Source organism: Trachinotus anak, unplaced genomic scaffold (genome assembly GCF_046630095.1).
Source record: "Trachinotus anak isolate AG129_WGS33_773 ecotype Australia unplaced genomic scaffold, CSIRO_AGI_Tana_v1 ptg000025l, whole genome shotgun sequence".
NCBI lineage: Eukaryota > Metazoa > Chordata > Actinopteri > Carangiformes > Carangidae > Trachinotus > Trachinotus anak.
In genome coordinates, this window is record NW_027273876.1 from 7,553,908 (window position 1) to 7,574,614 (window position 20,707).

General features: G+C 41.4%; 2 protein-coding genes across 2 annotated transcripts; one reads left to right on the plus strand and one right to left on the minus strand.

Moving 5' to 3' along the window:
• Positions 1-594: 594 nt before the first annotated feature.
• zranb1a (zinc finger, RAN-binding domain containing 1a) lies at positions 595-15,717 on the minus strand. Its single transcript, XM_071462564.1, has 10 exons — positions 15,446-15,717; positions 14,101-14,956; positions 9,376-9,563; positions 8,402-8,555; positions 7,390-7,461; positions 6,441-6,639; positions 5,394-5,514; positions 3,424-3,553; positions 2,165-2,394; positions 595-1,637 (listed from the first exon to the last, which is right to left on the minus strand). Exons 2-10 carry the CDS (start codon positions 14,930-14,932, stop codon positions 1,422-1,424), a joined length of 2,142 nt encoding a protein of 713 aa, XP_071318665.1. The 5' UTR covers positions 14,933-14,956; positions 15,446-15,717; the 3' UTR covers positions 595-1,421.
• Positions 15,718-16,377: 660 nt separating this feature from the next.
• hpdl (4-hydroxyphenylpyruvate dioxygenase-like) lies at positions 16,378-19,203 on the plus strand. Its single transcript, XM_071462566.1, has 5 exons — positions 16,378-17,191; positions 17,290-17,456; positions 17,548-17,699; positions 17,987-18,114; positions 18,597-19,203. Exons 1-5 carry the CDS (start codon positions 16,422-16,424, stop codon positions 18,796-18,798), a joined length of 1,419 nt encoding a protein of 472 aa, XP_071318667.1. The 5' UTR covers positions 16,378-16,421; the 3' UTR covers positions 18,799-19,203.
• Positions 19,204-20,707: the final 1,504 nt, after the last annotated feature.

The window sequence follows — 20,707 nt, forward strand, 5'->3', positions numbered from 1 at the left end:
ACTCTGTGTCCTCGGTGCAATATGTTCATTTTCTGATGAGACACCTTCACTGTGATCCTGCACGATCTGTGTCATCCTCGGTTCTATCTGACGTCACAAGGGGGCACTAAAGTTTCAACAAGTCCCAATGAAAACTGCATGATGCTTTAATGTTTTCCGAGGGTAAAAGGTGTTTAAATTAAATTTGATACCATTTGTTGTTCTAGTGACTCAGGCCTGAATCAGGAAAATATTTCATTTACTTCTAAAGCTTTGACCCTGTGATGAAAAAGAGAAACTCTTGTAAACTGTCTGGGTGTTTTCTCATCATATGCTTTTGTTCCTTTCATCTTAAGTTAAAATGGAGGAAGTGATTCTGTGTTGAGGTTTTGACTAACAGGGTAACACTGCCCCAAGAGGGTGATGGAAAATCTGCTTTGGCCTAATTCTTGCTCTTTTTAGATAAGTGTCACTTCAGAGGGGTCCATCATCGAGGTACGCATTTCTATCCACCGTCCCCCGGTGAGTAACCGCAACAAGAGGGGAAATTATTTCTCAAACACACATCACAAGAATAAGAAATGTGAAAACAAATGCAAACAGCAACAAAGAGGATGCAAGTGAGTCAAATTTAATATTAATGCACTCCATAGAAAGAGGCAGAGTGTTTGGTTTTCTCTTTTCCCCACCAGCATCACCACCACCCACTCTAACGTCAACATGAGCTACTAAATCACACGTAAAAATGTCAGTAAACTTGTACGTCATTTTTTTCCCCCCTCCCCTCACAGAATGTAGGTTTTATCTGTGCAAAATAAAATACTTCAAGTGGATCAAACGAAACACAGATAAAACGGGGCAGAACAAAAAAGCAAAAAGAAAGGTATCGCCTCCGTGTGCTAACTCTCCTAGACAAATAAATAAATCCAACATCAGAAGGGGTGTGCAGAGGGATCAGCAATCAGGAAAACAGGTGCTCTTTAAATTTTAAACATACACACAAGGATAGGCATCCTCTCAGGTTTAAGCAAAATTTCTGTCAGGCAATTCTGTAAATGAAATTTCTCATCTATTGCAGCTTCGGGATTTCCTTAAATACAGTATATTTTCCTATATGTCCTAGTATTTCTCTCAGGTCGAGATAGTTACTTATAACAAATAAGGAGACATCTGAGTATAGGAAGGCAAACTAAGTGGACTTGATGTGCTTTCAAAGGAGCAGTAATCAGGATTCTGTTTGTTGGTGCTGGTATCTTTTTTCTTCTATCACAGAGCTCACAGAACACATGCATTATTACAAGTTAAAGATTTACATTTTGGAGAAAGAAAAAAAAAAAAGAAAAAAAAAAAAGAAATGTAGATAGTAAGGTTCTCTCCCAGAGCCTACAGAGTCCAGTCTCAAGATTTAAGAGCTTGCACTTTCTTCTTTACCTCCCCCTCACTCACTCATCTTCATCCTCCTCTTCCTCGCCGTCGGAAAGAGAGGCACAGGGGCGGATCTGGCGGTATCTGTCCAACCACTTCTCCACCATCTGGGTGACCAGGGGGTGGTTGCGGCGGCGAGAGCTCTTCTGCATGGCCGCCAGCATTCCTCCTTCTGTCACGCAGCAGTCCAGCCATTCCCGCAGCAGCTTCTCCTGCTGCTCCTCGTTGCCCATCTGAGTCCCAGAAACACGGAGGGTTATTTAGAATGTGAATCTACTGGTGACCACGGTCATGTATCACAAACCTAAACATCCAATTCTCAACTGCACGATGGAAACAATTTGTGGTAACCTGATACCATAAGCTGTACATGAGCCTCATCTTTAAAAAAAACACAAAAAAAAACCCTGATTTCTGTAAAGGAAGCATATTTCATTCATTACATTCAGCCCTCATTATGGACACAGCTCAAGTGGGATCCACAGGAAGAATTGTTTAATATGATTTTATATCCCCAGGTATGTTAAGTTTTCTGCAACACAAAGACACTGATTGCAAGGTGGGTTGCACATATAACCTGCACAGCCCAGAGACTACCCAGGTAATACATCATGTGTGGTAAAATGGGGAGAAAATGTGTTTGAGTCCCCATAAGTGTGGAAGGAAGTATAAAATCCCGAATTCCACCTTAATTTTAAAATTAAATATTGAGATAAATTCCCAGAAACTAGGAAACAGAAATGTCTCTAGCTGTTCCTACCTCTTGTGCAGACAGGAAGTGAATGTGCAGCAGCTTCCTCTCGCTGTCCACTAGTGGCAAGAAAGTGACCGTGACATCATCGTCAGTATTGAGGTTGGCGCCCGCACCGCGATTGTCGTAGCCATCATTCTCCATGGCCACCAGGGCCGAGAAGTGGCCCCGCGTGTAACCGAGGGCGATGGGGCTCTTCCAGCAGAAACTTTGCTCCCATAACAGAGGCAGGTACACACCTAAATACACACACAGACACACAAACATACACAGACACACACACACAGACACACACAGAGCGAGTCAGACCAGCTGGGAGCTAACATACGCCACGACACTGGAGCCACCTGGAAGGAACAGGCCCTGCAGCTGTACACTCAGATTGCACCGTGTGTGTCAGCTGGGGCCGAGCACCATCTCAGATCTGACCTGACATCAGAAGTGGCTGCGTTTCAGCCGACTGGAAACAACTGGGTCGTTGTGAGCAGAGAGCAGCTCTGTGGTGCAGCCTGGTGCCCTGCTTCTTCAGGAGTACACCCTCCCTTCTGCTCTCTGACTCCTGCCTGAACACTTCCTGCTCCAAACACACACTACCCTTCAGCAGACACACAATCTAGACTAAAGCTATATAACCTGCCAGACTGCAAACTGATTTGAATGGATATGCACTGAGTCATCGGAGGTTACTTTATTTATCCACTAAGTTATTAAGAGGCTTCGGGCAAATGGCCTTCTTTGTGTGTAGACGTAGAATCAAAAGGGCCAGCTCCAAGATAAAATTAATAGCTTTTAGAAATGCACACTCTAGTGCACTAAGTGAGCCCAAGCAACTTAAAAGGTCAGTTCATCCTACATAACAAAAACAAACAAACAAACTGGTGACCTGTAGCCATACACACTATTTTGGTTTTATTTGCCCAGGTTTTAAGAGTGGAGGAAACATCTGGCTCCACTCTAACACAATAGAGGTCACCAGAATTTTATTTGTAGGTCTGACAGCACAGAAAAGTCTACTTGTCAAAAGGGACTATTTCTTCAGGAGAAAGTGGCTCCAGCGAAACGGCTCCCATCCAGGTTTGTGAACAGGAAATAATACCAAAACCGTTGGCGTGATGAGATGCCACAGGAGGTGTTTGGTGTCTTTTTGGAATTGGAGTGAATCCATGCTTTAAAGAAGAATCACTCAAAAGATATATATATTTCTTATATAATCATTGTTATATAAATGGCTGTTAAAATCTTCCAGGGTTCTGCAAATGCGGTCTCACCTTGAAAACGAGTGTATCCTAACGTTTCCCCACGGAAACTTTTGTAGTATTTCACTCCGTAGACTATGATGGGTCTGCGAAGAATGTGTGCGAGAACAAAAATGTGGGTCTGCTCCAGGCTGGCCCCGGGCTGAGTGGTGGGAAAAAGAGAAACAAAAAAAACCAACACATTATACAGTAGTTGTAATCATATAAACTTCCCCCAGCTGTACACTCAACTCAAATACGATTAAAAATAGTGGAGAGGGCTGAGAACGCAAAGCGCTGTGATCATGTTGCAAAACAGAGTGTCCTGTACAGTATGAGCTGCAACGCTGCAGCTCTGAGCGCATCTACATGCCATGCTCTCTCTCTCCCCCTCTCTCTCTCATTCTCTCCCTCTCGTCTCTCAGTTGTACCATCTGAATAAGCAGAAAGCAGATTACATAACTGCTTTTAAATATACTACAGCTACAATGACATTTCATGTTAAAAAGGGGCTTCAAAGTCACCCACACTTAAGGGATGGGATATATAAAAGCTGATCTTATCCTCTCATCTCTCTGTCACTGCCAAAGCCTGAGATGAGGTTATCACATGGTAGCTTTTGCTGTGTTTGTTTATGCTGCCGGTGGAGTGGCTCTCTGTGCTAAATGCCTGTAATCCCAAGGTCACATGTTGGGAAGGAGTGCTGCTTCAGCAGGCGTGCCAGCCAAGCAGATGAGCTGTCTGTCAATCTACAACTCCATCTTTGGGTATCTAGAATAACCGCTTGTGTCCTCCCCGTCATCCACGCACACTCCACCTTCCACAGTGCTGCTCTTTCCACTGTGTCTCCCGCTCAGTTCATTGCAATTCACTTTACTTTTAACACGGATGTTAATGAGCAGCACTCTGAAAGCATTAAGATAAGACAGTGCTGATACACACCGAGCACTAAATTGCTTTCACCTTTTTGTGCATTTATGAATGAGTGAGCAGACGGTGGAGAATCAGCGCAGTTACAACTTAGTTTCCATATTCAGACTCTTCATCTTTCTCTTAGGTCTTTATTTTGTTCCAAATCAAACTGGATTTAGTGGTTTTTCTGCTGCTGAGAGCAGCGCTGTGCACACATGACTGTAAATGGAAGCCTGTCCATTAAATGACATTTTTATGACAGCCGATACAAGATTATGGCTCATGCAAATTGCAGGGAAAAGACATGGCAGAAACATAAATAATTACCTAACTTGAAATCAAAACCACCAACCATTACTACCATGAATGTATAGCACATTAAAAAAATTACTCTGTGGTGTTTTAAAAATCACCTGTGGTGCTATAAGCAGATCCCCGTTTTGCTGGTATTTCCTGCTCTACCTCCATATATAATGCAAATGTGTGGTGCATGCCAGCAAAGCTATTTCACTAATCTACTGACCAATGTAAACAAGGCAAGCGTATAAGGAAATATGGAATAAGGAAAAAAAGATCTGCTTTATAAATGATTTATGAGGAAGGACATGCATTGAACTAGTTCTGAAGAATTCACACAATGTTTTGGTGAGTCACCGAATGGAAATATACGTAACTGAGCTTGTTTACAAGAAAAAGCCACAAAGAACCGTTATCTTTTTTTTTTTTTTTTAATCTTGGTATGTGTATAACCAAACCAAACCAAACAAGGAGACAGTTTACAATTTGTTCTTTTGGTGCCAAAAAGGAGGAGGTGAAGTTCCTGCTTTTCTAAATGTGGGCCTGATAGTTTAATGATCTTTAAATCAAGTCACAGTCACAAAATAATTGATACGGTTTCTATTCTTAAATGACACGAAGAGAAGTTTTCACTTTTTACATTTTATTTTCCAACAATTATCCCCTCATAACGGCGAGCTCAGACACACTGAAATACACAGACTGACCACACCAAACTGAGTCATTTTTTGTCTTTCAATTGATAGTGGACCGGAGGGAGGAAGTGAGTAAACCAGAAGGAAACTCATAATTACCTGGCTGGCCAAAGACAGGATGAAAGCCCAATCCTCCTGCCACTGTTCCTCTCTCAGGGAGAAATGCAAACCGAAGCTCTGCGAGTACCACGACTCCCACTCCTTCCAGCGTGTGTAAAACCTTAAAAAAAAAATTACATATTAGACTATTTTTAAAAGTTAATTTCAATCAAATTTTGGATTTGTATCATCCTGCTTATAAAGTAGTGCTACTATGGTAGTACACAGCAGTTTGTTAATCCTTCTACAGTGAACTACAGAAGGTAGCTGCATGGACAAGAAACACAATATAGACTCTAACAAACATAACATAGACTCTTTATAAGAAATATTAAAAAAAAAAAAAAAAAAGTTATGCATATTGATCAAAATCATCCACATGCACATTGAATGCACATTCAAAGGAGAATATCTCTCTCTCTCTTTTACTAAGTAATCAAACCTCCTGTATTTGAATGTGTGAGAGATATCATATATCAGATATCATAAGTAAATATCATGAGGAAATGCTTCTATAGCCTGAAAGTCAACTATGACAACCATATCACTGACAGCAGGACGTGGCTTTCCACCAGTAGCTACCTACACTTTGCTGAAATTTCAGACCAACTAATGTCCGTAACCAATGTTCACCTTTACGTAAATGCAACATCTTTATGAAAGAGCAGGTTTTTTTTGAATGTGTCAAATCAGCTTGTCTCAGTCAGGCTTCATTTCCTTCAAAAATCTAAGCAGATCTGCTCCCGCTTTGTTTTATGCTGACGACACACAGCTCTTTTTGAATATGCAACAGGCCCGGCAGAAGTTGTGGAGATTTTCAAGTGTCAAGTTTCATAGTTCACAAATCTTTCATAATAATACAAATCATTCAGATTATACTGTGCTGAGAAAAAAAAAAGTCTAATCATGTCAAATTTCTGAGTATCATTAAAAAATGCTTGGGAAATGGTCACATTTTGCATCATAGTCCAAATACAAAAAAACACTTGTGAACATTTGTGAACATTTGTGAAACACTGGGACTCTGTTTAGGGTTGGGTATCTCACCAATGGGAGCAGTCATGCAGGCTGTCATGGAGGGTCTTGCGGAGGACAGAGTCCTTGTCGTAGATGCCCCAGGTGGCCTGCAGAACAGAGTCCAACAGACAGTCTCCAGCCGTGCGGTTCCATAAGGCATACAGCCGACTGTCCAGGCGTGTGCCCAGCTCCAAAGACCAGTTGATAACAGGTGATTCCTCTTCCAACTCTATACAGACAGACGAGAAAAAATGCATTGTGTGTTTGTCAAATTCTGCACTAAAAAGAAGAGAGAGCAGGGTATAATTTCTTAAGTTTATAATTTTAGAACAACCAGAATTAAAATGGGGATTATAAAAAAAAAAAGCTGAGTCTTTAATCTATTTTTTTTTTTTTTTAAATTCAGCATGGGATCGTAGATGTTGTGTTGAGAGTTTAAGATATGCAGCTGCTGCAGCTAGTTGTTATGGAGACAAATTGAGCGTTGCGAAACCTGCTTTTCCGCATTTTTCTTTCCTCCTGGAATATTGTTAAACACACTTTTACTGATTCGTGCATAACCGAAAAACCCAGGCCACCTCTCCTCAGTAATCCAGTTTATAGAGGCTTATATAGGTTACAAGACTCCTTTGGTACCTTCAGTACAACACAGACACATACATGTATGTTCACAAACGTTCACACACAGTCCTGAGAGTGTGTCACTGGTTAAGTGCGTGGGAGGGAAACCAGCGAGCTCAATTAACCTCATAAGAAAGGGGACAGAGGATGAAGCAGGAGGTGGTGAGCTGGTTGGAGGAAAAAGAGCACAAGAGCAGATGTTGGTTTTTAGACACAAGCCTCTTCCACAGCACGGCCAGATTGTGAATCACAGGCATCCAAAGCCCAGCATGTCTGAACACATGTGACTGGACTAATATGAATCCAGAAGTGGGACACATGCAGATACCACATAGGATCATGAATAAATCTCGTGTACCTTTCTGCACATCTCGATCCAGCACCTCATCAAACAGCTTCTCTTGGACAGCAGGCGGCAGGTCCTCTATATCTGCACAGACACATGGGAAACATATTACGTCTTCATGCTCATTATAAACTAATGGAACACTGCACCAAGGGCAAGATAAATGCTATAGTAATGACACACAGAGGGGATGTTCTTTGCAATTACATTCACTGGCTGACATTTTGTCAATGGCACACTGTAAACACAAGCTCTGTGCAGCATGTTGTGTTTCTGTGTGTGTATTGAACTGTGCACACACAAAGCCAGAACACTGGTGGTCATTCTCTGGCTCAATAGTGAATGGCACTGGCTTTGTCTGAAAGAGAGAGGCACAGAAATAGAGGGAGAGTGCCTTGCAGCTGGCCTCAGGCCAAATTCAGTCTGCAAAGAAATATTTGGCATAGCACAGGAAAAAAAAAAATCATATCTATCAGTGAAGCCTGTGTAATCTTTTATCCCAGCGGCAGTGCCAGCTCTGAATCACAATACAACTGGTAGATCTGAAAAGCAAAGTGCATGTCATTTCAGCGAAGACATTACGCCACAGGGACAGGACACTGAGCTGCTGTTTCTCTGAGCTATGCTGCACAACAAGGCAGGGCGTCATTCCTCCAATTCTCCAGTGAGGGGGAAAACGCTCATGAGCTCACCCTGAAATGCTGCATGTTTAAACTGTTTAGAGGAAAATTCTTGAAATGAGCATGAAACATAAGCACGAGTGCAGTACCCAAAACTGCAAAATAAATTTTCCCCCTATTCTTCCCTGGCAGAGTGAGTATAGCTTGAGATATTCAACACCAAATGTTCAGCCTGGTTGTTGGGGTGGGGGTATGTTGTAATTTGTGGTGTTTATTTTCCTCTCAGCACAGGCTAATAAAGCTAAATTCATGCATGGAAGGATAAACAGAGGCAGCGTTACATTACACATATGCAAGAAGGCCCAATAAGTTAAGTTATGTAATCATGGAGCTGTCGCACGTACCTGCAGGCAGGGTGAAGGTGACCAGGTCAGTGAGGAAGTAACAGGCGAAGTCTCCTTTGCGTTGATGTAGTGATGCTGCAATTTCCCTGCGGATCTGCTCCGTCAGCTCGGGACACACCATGGAGGGGATGCACTTAGCTGCCTGCTGGTTCACCTTAAAAAGACATTCACACAGATGGAAGTTAGAGGTAAATATACCCAACTTGCTTTTATTCATTCCCACAGGACAAGTGGGAACCAGCATGTTTCCATATACAAACTGTATATAATACACATACAACATATAAAACATATAATAATAAAGTGTAATTAGTGTAATTATTATGGTATAATAACAAAAAATTATGTATAATATCAAATGATGAAGTGCAATATTGTATTTTGTATATTAAGGATTCACGCCACAGTGAGGACGCCATCTTTCTCTTCCATCCTCAGTGACTTGTTTCACACTGCCGCCCTCTGTGACTCTCCTAATCGTCGCTTGCCCTCCTTGCAAACCACATCAGCTCCGTGGCATCACGTCCATTAGGAACCAGTGACAGGACTGCAGCCAGGCTAATCCTCCACCTAATCCTCAAAGTGCACTTCCGCTGTAATTATAGGCATTACAGGCATCTGCTATATATCGTCTACTCTGGTGCAGAACAATTATAGGCTGACGTGGTTGACAAGGAGAAGTCCAGAATAGCATCAAAATTACAGGAGCACTTCTGACTTCTTGTGTAGATGACCAAATATATTGTCAGACTTTTTATAACGCTTTTTCTATAAGATGGTTCAGTCTTTATACAAGTCTTAGAGGGAAATTTACATCCTGCTGCTTGGTGTATTTTATAATATGTGTGAAGAAAGGGCTTTATCAATGGACAACCTGTTAAATAAACTCATAGCATATTTAAGATCCACCTGCTAAAAGAGCTTTAATTCAAGCAGGGCAGTGAAGACAAGCAAATATCTATACACATGCTTACCTCTGTTAGCAGGATGGCTAACATGTCCTGCCTCTGGAAGCGAATAGCCAGATGGACCAGGGTGAAGCCCACATCAAACGCAGAGGACCGGTTGAGGAGCTGCACCTCGTCAGCGGTGAGCTGCCGGGCGATGTCGCCTCCAGACGACTTGTAGGCTTCCACCGCTGCCAGGTCTCCCTCTACGACGCCTGCAGCGGAGGGAGGAAGGAAGGTCAGAAAATAGGAAACAAATGTTGGCACTGGAATACAGAAATGGAACCGGGCCTCAATATACTGGTGCAGTTGCTTTTCCAGGAATTCATGCACACAAGCTATTGAAGTTAGATGCATCTACATTGTTTACAATCTATGTTTAAAGAGCAAAGAACAGATGGTGTTCAGAAAAAAAAAACAATCCATACTCAACAGCTGTCTCAACTTAAAGTGCAAATCTGTATATAGACCCCTGCTGTCATCACAAGGCATATTCACTCAGTTTATTATGCATGCCACTTATTACAATGAGGAAAGACTCAATATTAGAAAAGGTGTCACAGTATAAGACAATGCATGCAACAGTAGTACAACAACCAACCTCTGACTAGCCCATAAAGTTGAATCAACCCCTATGTAAACATCATAACCTTCATGCAGGTAGTTTTTATTGCAGGGCTGTTGTAGAAGACTAGGTGTACCGAACAAACTGGCAGCTGAGTGTATGTGACTCTACGATGCCAAATACTAGTATTTCCCATTCAAACACATCTGCAAAGAAAATAAATTAATGTAGAAAGACATGGGAATCCTTTTAAAACAGGCCTTTGCTTTGTAAATGGATTAGAGCGCCTCTTGGAGCTGCTCCAACCCCATGTCCTTGCTTGAAACAAGATGTAACAGACAGCTTGCCATGTTCGATGAGAGAAGTACTGAAATATCCATCACACTGTGCTAACTCATCATACTGTTCTTAGTCGCAACCAATTAATATTTAAAGCTGGAGGGAATTTGCATGACAAATTCAAATAGAGGAAAAGAGTTAAATGTAAAAATAATTCAGAGTGAACAGAGCGCTCCAGCTCTTGACGTCAATCCACAGTTCAGATGACCTCTAGATGTTGCCACAAGCTAACCCAGTGTGAGAACAGTTATCACACTGTCAGGCTACTACACAGCAGAACAGACAGAGCAGTGTAGCTTATAATGCAGAGCTACCAGGGAGCTCTGTCAGACAGAGGACAGCCTGTGCAGATTAGCGTCCTCCCCCTCTTTTGGACCTTGTAGTCTCAACATCTGTTATGAGTGAAATGAGCGGCAGATAGGTAGCACAGTCGACGCTGAAGCGCCAGCTAATTTGAACACACGGCCTAATGTGAGGATGTTCTCTGTGGCGGGGCAGAGGACAGTTACCTTGAGGGAACTTGGATTTGAACACATCAAAATTGTCAGGTCTCCTTTTATACACGCTGGGTGGTATTTTGCTAACATAGATCCATTGACAGATGCTGAATGATGTTTGGCTTCACTATAACTTCAGCCAATGTGAACACCTTATTATAAAAAAAAAAAAAAAAAAAAAAAAAAGTGAAGAACACAGTGACCTGTTTTGAAGATGGTTTGCTTGGTTTAGGTCAGATTTGCCGTGGTAAAAACAAGACTCTTCATATCTAAAGCATTCCCACTGTGAAAGTGTCAATACTGAGTAAACTTCAGTGTGCTGCTCATGTGTGCTGTTTCATATTGTGCAAAACACCCTGATAAAGGCCTTACACCAAAACACATTGGTGGAATGAAAAAGATTCTTTCATTTAGTCAGGTGGTGTTGCTGAATGTTTTTCCACATTTGGTCCTTTGTTAACAGAGATGCTAAACAGAAACAGCAGAGGCACCCTGATGGCCTGAAGGTTAAGGTGCATACCACAAAACCGCAATGTCCATGGTTCAATTCCAGCCAAGGACCAATTGCTCTCTCTTTCTTTGTCCCCTGTCTACTTCTATGCTGTCCTATCTGATAAAAGGAATAGAAAGAAATCAAGTAAAAAAAGGTCTTGGTGAAAACAGCAAAAAATAAAGCATTAAATATACGGATGAATATGTACTTCTCTCTTTTTAAGGTTTTAAAATATGAAATAGGAAGCAATTATCCAAAGACACCGTTTGATTTACAGTTCTCAGCCTCATTTCATTTCACAAATAATTTCTTGACCATTATTTTGATCTTCAAGAGCACCTTAAGGTTCTCTGGGTTCACTGCATGAACGGCTGTTTGAGGGCTTGCCACCTGCTTCCGTTTTACATTAACTTCTCATTTACTAACTGCCACAGTGGTATATAGTGTGAAGAATACTATGTATTGTGTTCTTTACAACATTAGGAAATATTGTCAACCACTTACGCTGTTATCAGTCTATATAATATCAGTCCCAAAATTAGCTAACCAGCCAGAAATAGGGCATCCTGAACATCAGGCATGACAACAAAAACAAAAACAAATACAAGACAGTGCTCCTGATCCCAGAAGTTTGTCTCCGGCCCCTCCTCCTTTGCACACCATGCAGGTTGTGAAAGAGACACATGTCTCACAACTAAGTGAAGACAGGACCACAATAAACTACTGTAACATGACACAGTGAGCATCTGGATAGACAACAATCTTGTGTTGTTGTTTGAACCAACCAAATTATGTGACCCTGCAAAACTTTACAGCCCAAAAAGAGTTGATAGTATTTGCGACCACACTCTCCACATACGGATATAACTCATTTTAAGTATAATAGTGTATGAATCACTGAAAATTGTTTTTAGTCTATCAGATAAAACTTCAGCTGATCAGTGAGATCATTTTGAGTGCTTGAAGGCAAAACAGAACTCCACAATGTTTTTTTTTATAATCACATTAATCACGTAAACTTTACACAACATCATCACGAGCAGAATCAAACTGTGAGCATAATATGTTTATACAAACTAGCAATATCTGCAATTTCAAGAGTCGCCAGTAACAGTCTCTGAGTAAAACAAAAGAACAATATTACACAAACAGAGTCTGCTTCCTTTAGTGGGAAAGTAGAATCAATGGGATCATCCGATTTTGGCCCAAATGCAGAGCTCTGAAAAAACATCAGACCAGAAATGTGGGGAAACAGTAAAGCAAAGTGAGAGCAAGTTGTGAGACCTGAGGAAGTGCTTGGCTTGGTCATAACGTGCTGCTCAACTCGAGCACTTCCTCCATTGACAAACACTTTGAAGGGCCCAACTGTAGCACAAGCAACAGAACTAAAACAAGTCAGCTGACATAGCATGAATACAAAAGCAGGGCAGGGGTATGAAGTACAATCAAAAAGGCAGTTACATGCCTGGAAATGTCTAAAGGTGCAGGAGGTGAGTGAGAAGAGAAACCGTCCCATTGTGACTCAAGAGTAATGTTTTCTGTTCCTCAACAACAAACTCAAGAGGGCAACCAGTGCAAAGGTCATTAGGACTCTGATCATGTGCTGCCTTCATGCTTCTTTTGCTTTTTTTTGTTGACTGGTGTTCATGTCTTGTCAAGGCTATTTTTGCCTCCTGGAGGCCCCTCCTCAGCACATAAGCACCACTGTTTACAGGGTGTGTTGACTGCAAGCCAAGAGAGCCTCTGGTCTGCAGGCTCCACTCTCCCTGCACTGCCCAGACGGCCCATTCATCCCCACCGGCTGGGAAGCACTCACACCCTCTCAGTTTCTCAAAGACTCTCTCTTAGTCGCACAGCAAGGACAGCTAGGGGTTCAGTGATGAGTTGGATCAAATTCCCACTAGCCATTTGGTTACACATCTTCATTATGCTGCCATTCAGCATCATTTATGCTTTGTTGACGATAACTATCATGTCACTACAGTGGATAGCTTCCACCTGAGAGCACCCCCTTGTGAAATGAAACCCTTCTCACTGAGCTTGCCAAGCCCACATTTTCCAAACTCCTGTTCTACTCTAATTATTTGGAATCTAAACAATGAGACCTGTTGTCATTCATTAATAAAACACAAAGTGGATAACACCACTCTGCAACCTTGGCCTTTCTATGTTAAGGCGCCATCTGTGCTGTATTAAAACTGAACTAAGCGGAAACTAAATGTTTGGCCTTGGGGACAAAAACAATCAAAGTGTTGCCTCTGACTGGAGCAACTTACTCTGTCATTACTCAGCATGACATCATGGGAGGAAACAAAGAGCTGGTGTGACAATAGGTGTGTTTTTACACTGAAAAATGGGACATGGGTATGGATTCTTTGTAACAGTAAATCTATTTAGGTGAGCCACAGAGGGAAATGAGGGCAAGAGTATTCTCACACATAATCCAAGCCCAGCAAATACTTTGGCTATATATCATCATTACAGTGGAATGCTGTAATGGGACACACTACAAACAAAGAATGTAAAAATATAAGACGCATCCATTTATAATCTTCTTTACTGTCTGATCCGCTTATGATTATTTTTTATTTATTGATGAATTATTTAATCTAGAAAATGCCAAGATATGTGAAATTTGACATCACAAGTTCTCAGGGCCTAAGTTGGTGGCTTTAAATTGCTTGTTTTGTCCAAGCAACTGTCTTCAACCCAAAAATATATAATTTACAATAGAACAAAGTAGTGAAAATGGCTTAATCTTTTATCATAATTGTTGCCGATTAATTTTCTGCAGATCAGGTAATAATTTAATCCCTTCAGCTCTCATAGGAGTGACATGCGATGACATAAAAACTCACCAGCACATGCATTGAGGAACAGCCAGTCTGTTTTCCTCATTCTGTTTCTAATCTGCTTTAGCTTCTTGAAGTCGACCTCTTGCTCCTCTTTGCTGCTCATGGCTGCAGCTGCGAGCTCTATCCTCTGGAAGTCCATTTTAACATTGTCTTCCCTCTTGGGCATAGGAGGTGACCTCCTCTGGCCCTGGCTTCCACTGCAACTGCCCCTCCACCTAGCTCTGTCCTGCTCATTGATCAAAAGTGATGGCTCTGCAGACTCTGCCAGCTCTATGGCTTCCTGGTTGTTGGGCTTGGGGTGGTCACACACCACACACTTTGTAGTTTTGGGCCAGTTCTGGTAAGTACAAGCTGTGCATGTCCAGTGCTGGTGGTGGGTGTTGATTCTGTTTCTGTCATTGTACTCCTCACAGGTGTCCACAGGTGAGTGGAGGGCAGGGCGGCAGCCCGCATTAGAGCCTGAAGTCTGGGGGGACTCGGTGGGGCTGCTGGTCCTCGGGCGCTGACACAGGCACTGCGTGCACCGGATTGCCCGAGGCCAGTTCAGGTAGGTGCACATCTGGCAGGACCACTTATTGGCAATCTCAGCCATGCTGGCTGACCTAACCCTTGGCCTAGCACTGGAATCAGGACAGATGAGGAGGCTGCTGCCACTCTCAGTTCTGGGAGGGTCCCACTCTACACTGGGATCCAGATCAGGGCTGTTCTTGTAAGGTTCCTCTGTGATGATGGGACCCATCGACCTCTGTGCACGGCACATAGTGCACTTGACTGCAGATGGCCAGTTTTCATAGGTGCAGTAGTCACAGGCCCACTTTATCTTCTGTTCCGTCATTGTGGGTCGCTTTGGTTGGTCAAACTGTGGTGACACATGCAATTAGATGCAAATCATAAACAAAAGTTTTGGGAGTCATCTCAAAAGACAATAAATATGGTAAACTAAACTGTGTTTGAGATACATAAATCAAATGATGAGATTTCATTGAGTTATTTCAAGTATGTGTTCCAGCAGTTTGTAAACTAACTTGCATCTGGTCGCGCATCTTCAATGACACTGAGATTGTGATGAGATTGAAAAACTAAAATTGCTGTTCATTGTCGATCACAGTATGAGCGTGGTTAATAGCTTTAATGGCTGGCTTAAATTCACATGAACGGGTGGCTTTGCTGCATTACCATGTAATAATAATCTCAGTCTTTAGTGTTAGCTTGCTAGCTGGTAGGCTAACCACACAGCTAGCATTCACAGCTACCGTCCATATAACAGTTAACGGACATTTCATAAAACGTACAGGCTGGGAACATTTCATTAACCTGAATGTTTGAGGAAAATATGCCAAACTCTTACCGTTTTGCGGCTGCGCTCGTTTCTCAAGTGCTGCTGAAAACCACAACAAACCCTTCTTGTCCAGTCCCCCCTCCTCCTGCTCTATCAAACCTTTCCCAATCCGAGTTATTTCGACCCCTTTGGTCTCTCACATGTTTACCTTTATGGACACATTAACCTCTCTCATGATAAACCACACCGTGGCAAAGCCTTTGTACTCCTCGAATCATGGTATAAATCCGCGACACCCCATGGTTTACATTGCCTCCGTGTTGTTTAATGGCGGCGACAGTGAGACAAATGAGTAGCAGAGCCAAAATAAACGCTAGCCTGCCTACGTCACCAATCATCTGGCTCAGCGCTCAATGCGATTGGATGAAAGGCAGTACTGTGAGGCCTTCAGGAACTATCAGAAATACTACAACCCATGTGAAGGAAAATTCATCAGAGATTCAAAAGAACTGGACAATTTCATTCTAATGTCTCAAGAGTGCTCATATACTTTGCTGATGTTTATTCTCTACTATGAAGCATGCCATTTTATATTATGTTAAAATGCATATAACCTTCTGAGGCGATTGACCAAACAATACAAAAATATCCGAGCTTTTCAGAAACCCGAAAAGCTTCACTAATTTCGGTGGTTGCGGGGTGAAATTTTGTCGCTTAATTTTAAAAAATAAAACGAGAAAATGAATCTAAACTAGTTGAGTGCACAACTTTATGTGCAGAATAATAATAAGAGGAACATCTATAAACTTTTAAATTACTTTTAATTTATCTTGCACACAATAAAATGAAAAACTATTACGAGGCTTCATGTACAGAGGTATAAAAATACATGCTTGTCTTGCATTACAAAAGATATTTTGGTCGGTTATGAGTCACCTTTTATTGACCTCGAGGTTACATCAGTGTTTATTTTAAAATGCTGGTATCTCACTTGGCACACAAAATACACACATATACATAATTATATATTTCAAATGCATTTCATATGGGAATTATTGTGATTAAAAATGCCATAAGAACAATAAAGAACGTGTTTTTTTGTGGCAGGGTTTCTATATTTCTACGGACACGCCTCCTGTCAAAACGTCACACAGAAAACATGGCAGCTTACTTGAGCCGGTTACACCATATTTCGCTCCACGTTTCCAACGCGGACAAAATAGTCAGCGACCTTGTCTCTAAGTTCAAATTCAGTTTGTTTGCCACCAGACTGACCGACAGGTCCAGGCAGCTGGCTTTCAGAAAAGGAGCGGCGGTCTTCGTCGTGAATGAGAGACCAAGAGTGAGACTGAATGGAGAGCTGATGGGCATCACTGACTACTGTAAATACAACCAGGATAATCTCACGAAATGTCTGTACGATGTCAGTCCACATTACGCGGTGGACACTGTGAGCAACGTGTGTTTCGAGGTGGAGGATGTGGAAAGGTCATTCAAGGCTCTTCGCCATCTGGGGTGCAATTTCCTGGTGCCTCCCACCACAGTTCAGGACGAGGGCGGTCTTGTCACCTACTCGGTGGTGAAATCTGTCGTGGGGAATGTTTGCCACACACTAATTGACAGGACCAAATATGAGGGAACCTTCTTGCCTGGGTTTGATGTTGTTGACGAGGGCTGCAGCTCAGAAGAAGAGGACATGTCTTGTCCAATCACACATTTTGACCACATCACTTATGCCTGTCCCAGGAAAACAACCCAACAGGTCATGAGGTGGTATGAGCAGCTCTTTGGTTTCCAGAGGTTTTTCATTGACAGGTGAGAAACCATGGGCATTTCAGGAAATTTACTGTCATACTCTATTTTCTTCCAACGTGATGTCAATAATAAAGATAATTGTTTGTTATTCTGGGTAGAGAAGAAGATGTGGACGAAGGTTTTGTCATCAACCAGGCGGGCATTGGACTGCGCCTTACCGCCATGGAGTACTGGAAATGCAGCAAAGCAGGCATCATTCTTCCCTCCGTGGACAAAAAGGAGCCTGACTGCAAGTTTGTCATTGCAGAATCACTGCCTGAACAAGGTAACAGCAGCTTCTTCATCTTTCAAAGTATTTCATTTCTGCTGTAACTTCTGACCTCACAACTGTCACTCTGCGTGTGCTTTAATTTCAGGCAGGAACCAGGTTGACACCTTCTTGGAGGAGCACAGGGCCCCAGGGATCCAGCACATTGGGCTGTACACACAAAACATTGTTTCTACTGCACATGCAATGGCTGGAGCTGGTGTACAGTTTTTCTCCCCTCCTCCCGCCTACTACACTGAGGTTTGACTGAGTTTTTCACACCTTTAATGGCGCGATCGCTGCAAGACATAACCCAAATTTTATCCGTAATGTTGAAAACCATAACAGACACACAAGACAGCAAATAAACATAGTAAATAAACATTCTTTTTCTATGGTTTTCTGTGTCATTTCTGTATGAGTTTCTCACTACTGATTATTGCATTAGATAACGGAATATAACTATGCAGGTTGCATGCAAAGATATTATCTTTCTTATTATCTGCCTTGTTTATAAACACGTTTACCTATGCTGCGCACTGTGACAGGTTGGAAAACAGCAGGAAATAGAGGCAGCAGGACACAGCCCCCAGATGCTGGCACAGCATGGCATTCTCCTGGACACAGACCTGCACCAGGATCCCTTACCACAGAAAGCATCCAGTGAAAACAGAAGGTGAGAGGCAATAAAGAGCCATAAACACATCGCACACATGTCAGTGTGTTTTTTTTTTTTTTTTTCTTCTATTCAAGGTTCTTGTAGTTGTAAGGCATAATAATGACTCAGTGTTTTGGATAATAAAATCCAAGCACCTCAAAACACTTTTTTTCCCCAATATTAAAAACATCACAATTAGTGAGTCATAGGCACATAATCACAGTCAGAGCCTCATGGGAGCCCTAGTTGTTGAACGCTAGCAAAGCAAATGGTTTGTTATCTTTGTCAAAATGACAAGATGTTTAAATTTCACCGTCCAGCACAGTAGCAGACTGGACGGAAAACCCCAGGACATGTTTTATTTTTTTTAGAAAAAAGAAAACCTCCATTAGAAATTGCCTCTAGCAATAAAAGCTTTGAGAGCAGAGGCTAACCCAGATGTGAGCTGGCTCACGAAAGACCAACAAACTGTCCTTCATCTTGTTTTCGTTTGTTTCCAGATACCTTCTCCAGGTGTTCACCAAGCCCATCTTTGCAGAGGACACCTTCTTCCTGGAGCTGATAGAGCGAAGAGGGGCGACAGGTTTTGGCGAGGGAAACATCAGAGCGCTGTGGAGATCGGTGCAGGCCTACATGGAGAACGAGAGAGGGGATTCTCAAGGAGAGGGATCCCCAAAAACTGTTCACAGTGCTCAGTATTAGTCACTCCAAACATTTTTAACTGACACTATTTTATTTTATGGGTTTTTTTTTTTTATATATCAATGTAAGAGCATGTATTTGGGAAAAAATTGTAAAAAAGATGTAAAATATTTATAACAGAGTCTCTGTTTCAGTAGTGGCTGTACCTCATCGTACTGTTGCACTGCTAACAAAGTATAAATTGTATATTGTATTCCTATCTTAAGTACCTTTGAACATGATTGAAAAGATTAAAACTGCATTCGGAACAAAGTGGTTCAAAAACAGACATTACATACTGTACTTGAAACGTGACATTAAAAACACACTTGCTGCAGCAGTAAAAGAATGTCTTTGTTTTCACTGTCAAAGCAAAGCAACTGACGTCTCTGGCGCAACTGCTCTACAATAAATCTGTAACCCACAGCAGACTGTGAAAACCAAATACTGTCCTCAAAATAATGTGCTCGATGTTTCTTAGAATGTGTGTGGGCCAAACTTCACAATAAGAGCTCTTGAAATCTCTTGGGTCATCTAAGGTAAACATGGCCAGTGGTGTTGGTACTTTGCTGGAATATTTTTATTTTATGATACTTTGTACTTTTTCTCTACAACGTTTGAGAAGGAAATATTCTACTTTTTACTCCAATACAGTTATAGTTACTAAAATTTACTTAAGCAAATTCAGGTTTCTGCAAACTTTTATATACTTGATGTACTGGTTTAGTTCTAAACTTTGCTATAGATCAGACAATAAGGTATCATATAAAGTAATATACCACTCACATGGGCTGTTTAATAATAATGCTAATAATGAGTACTTTTGATATGTGAAGTACAGTTTAATGATAATAATTACATACTTTTGCTTTTTTATTTTGAAAGGATTTTGAATGCAGGGCTTTTACTTAAGTAAAGGATCTGAAAACTTCTTTCATTATTGATGCATTGTTACAGATTAAACTACATAAAGTAAGTACAGTTAGCTGCAGCTCTAGCTGAAGCTGAAAGGCTGCTTATAAGTTAATGTATCAATGTCATATATAGTATAATATAATAGCCTGAAAGGTGCAAATTAAATACAAATATACCACCACTGTCCATGTACAAAATAGAAGAATAGTGACCACATTATCATTAACTCAGGCAGTGACTTAAGGCCCCCTCACCTCACTAAATATCCCAGATTTTTACCCCTACAGTATTAAAATAGCCTGATCTAGGATTATTAGTTGTTTTTATTGGTTTACTTTATCATATAAACATTATAATCACTGTTCTGAGCTAAGCTGCCCTTTTTTCTTCTAAATAACTCACTCACACAGTCCTTCATGAACCGTTACTGGAGGAACAGCTGCACCTCTTTCAGATGCTGTGGAGGTTTTAGCAATGTGCATGCTTTGGCAAAAACATGGCTTTAGAGCCTCTTAGAAGGGATCTTCAAACCCACAGAGCTGTGCCAGTTCAATTAACGTGGCTATAAACATTATAGGCAAGGATTAGTGGGATAGATGAGAAGCGGTGAAATTTAGATGGCGTTCCATGTAAGCCATATGCTCTTTTTATGTCCTGACTGTAGTTATAGTATCCCATTGAGTAACGCTGGAGAATAATTTCAACCACAAGTTAGTGGTTAAAAAGTTAGTGTAAATGCTTGTACTTCTGCATTTTGACAAGTGGTGTCAGTGTTTTTCTTTTGCTCAAGTGACACCCTCTAAGCAAACATAAACTTTTAAGAGTTGACTGTATCTGGGATTTGTACCCACCTAAAGAAAGTGTCTGATTCTAAGAATGACAAACAGAAATACTATGTATACAATAGTTGTATTCTTCATTCATCTTTGGAATGAATGAACTGGACTGATTGCATTTGTTTAAAATAATGAATGAAAACAAATAATTAAATCTTAAATCATAAATGGGCTTCTGT

Bases quoted from the DNA above. Each gene is read 5' to 3' on its own strand.
- zranb1a (XM_071462564.1), bottom strand. From the start codon at position 14,932: ATGACGGAACAGAAGATAAAGTGGGCCTGTGACTACTGCACCTATGAA. The intron at 3,554-5,393 runs GTAATTATGAGT...CCCACCACTCAG, and splicing joins TCCTGTCTTTGGCCAGCCAG to CCCGGGGCCAGCCTGGAGCA. The intron at 2,395-3,423 runs GTGAGACCGCAT...GTGTGTATTTAG, and splicing joins AGGATACACTCGTTTTCAAG to GTGTGTACCTGCCTCTGTTA.
- hpdl (XM_071462566.1), top strand. From the start codon at position 16,422: ATGGGAATTATTGTGATTAAAAATGCCATAAGAACAATAAAGAACGTG. The intron at 17,700-17,986 runs GTTTGACTGAGT...GCACTGTGACAG, and splicing joins CTCCCGCCTACTACACTGAG to GTTGGAAAACAGCAGGAAAT. The intron at 18,115-18,596 runs GTGAGAGGCAAT...GTTTGTTTCCAG, and splicing joins GCATCCAGTGAAAACAGAAG to ATACCTTCTCCAGGTGTTCA.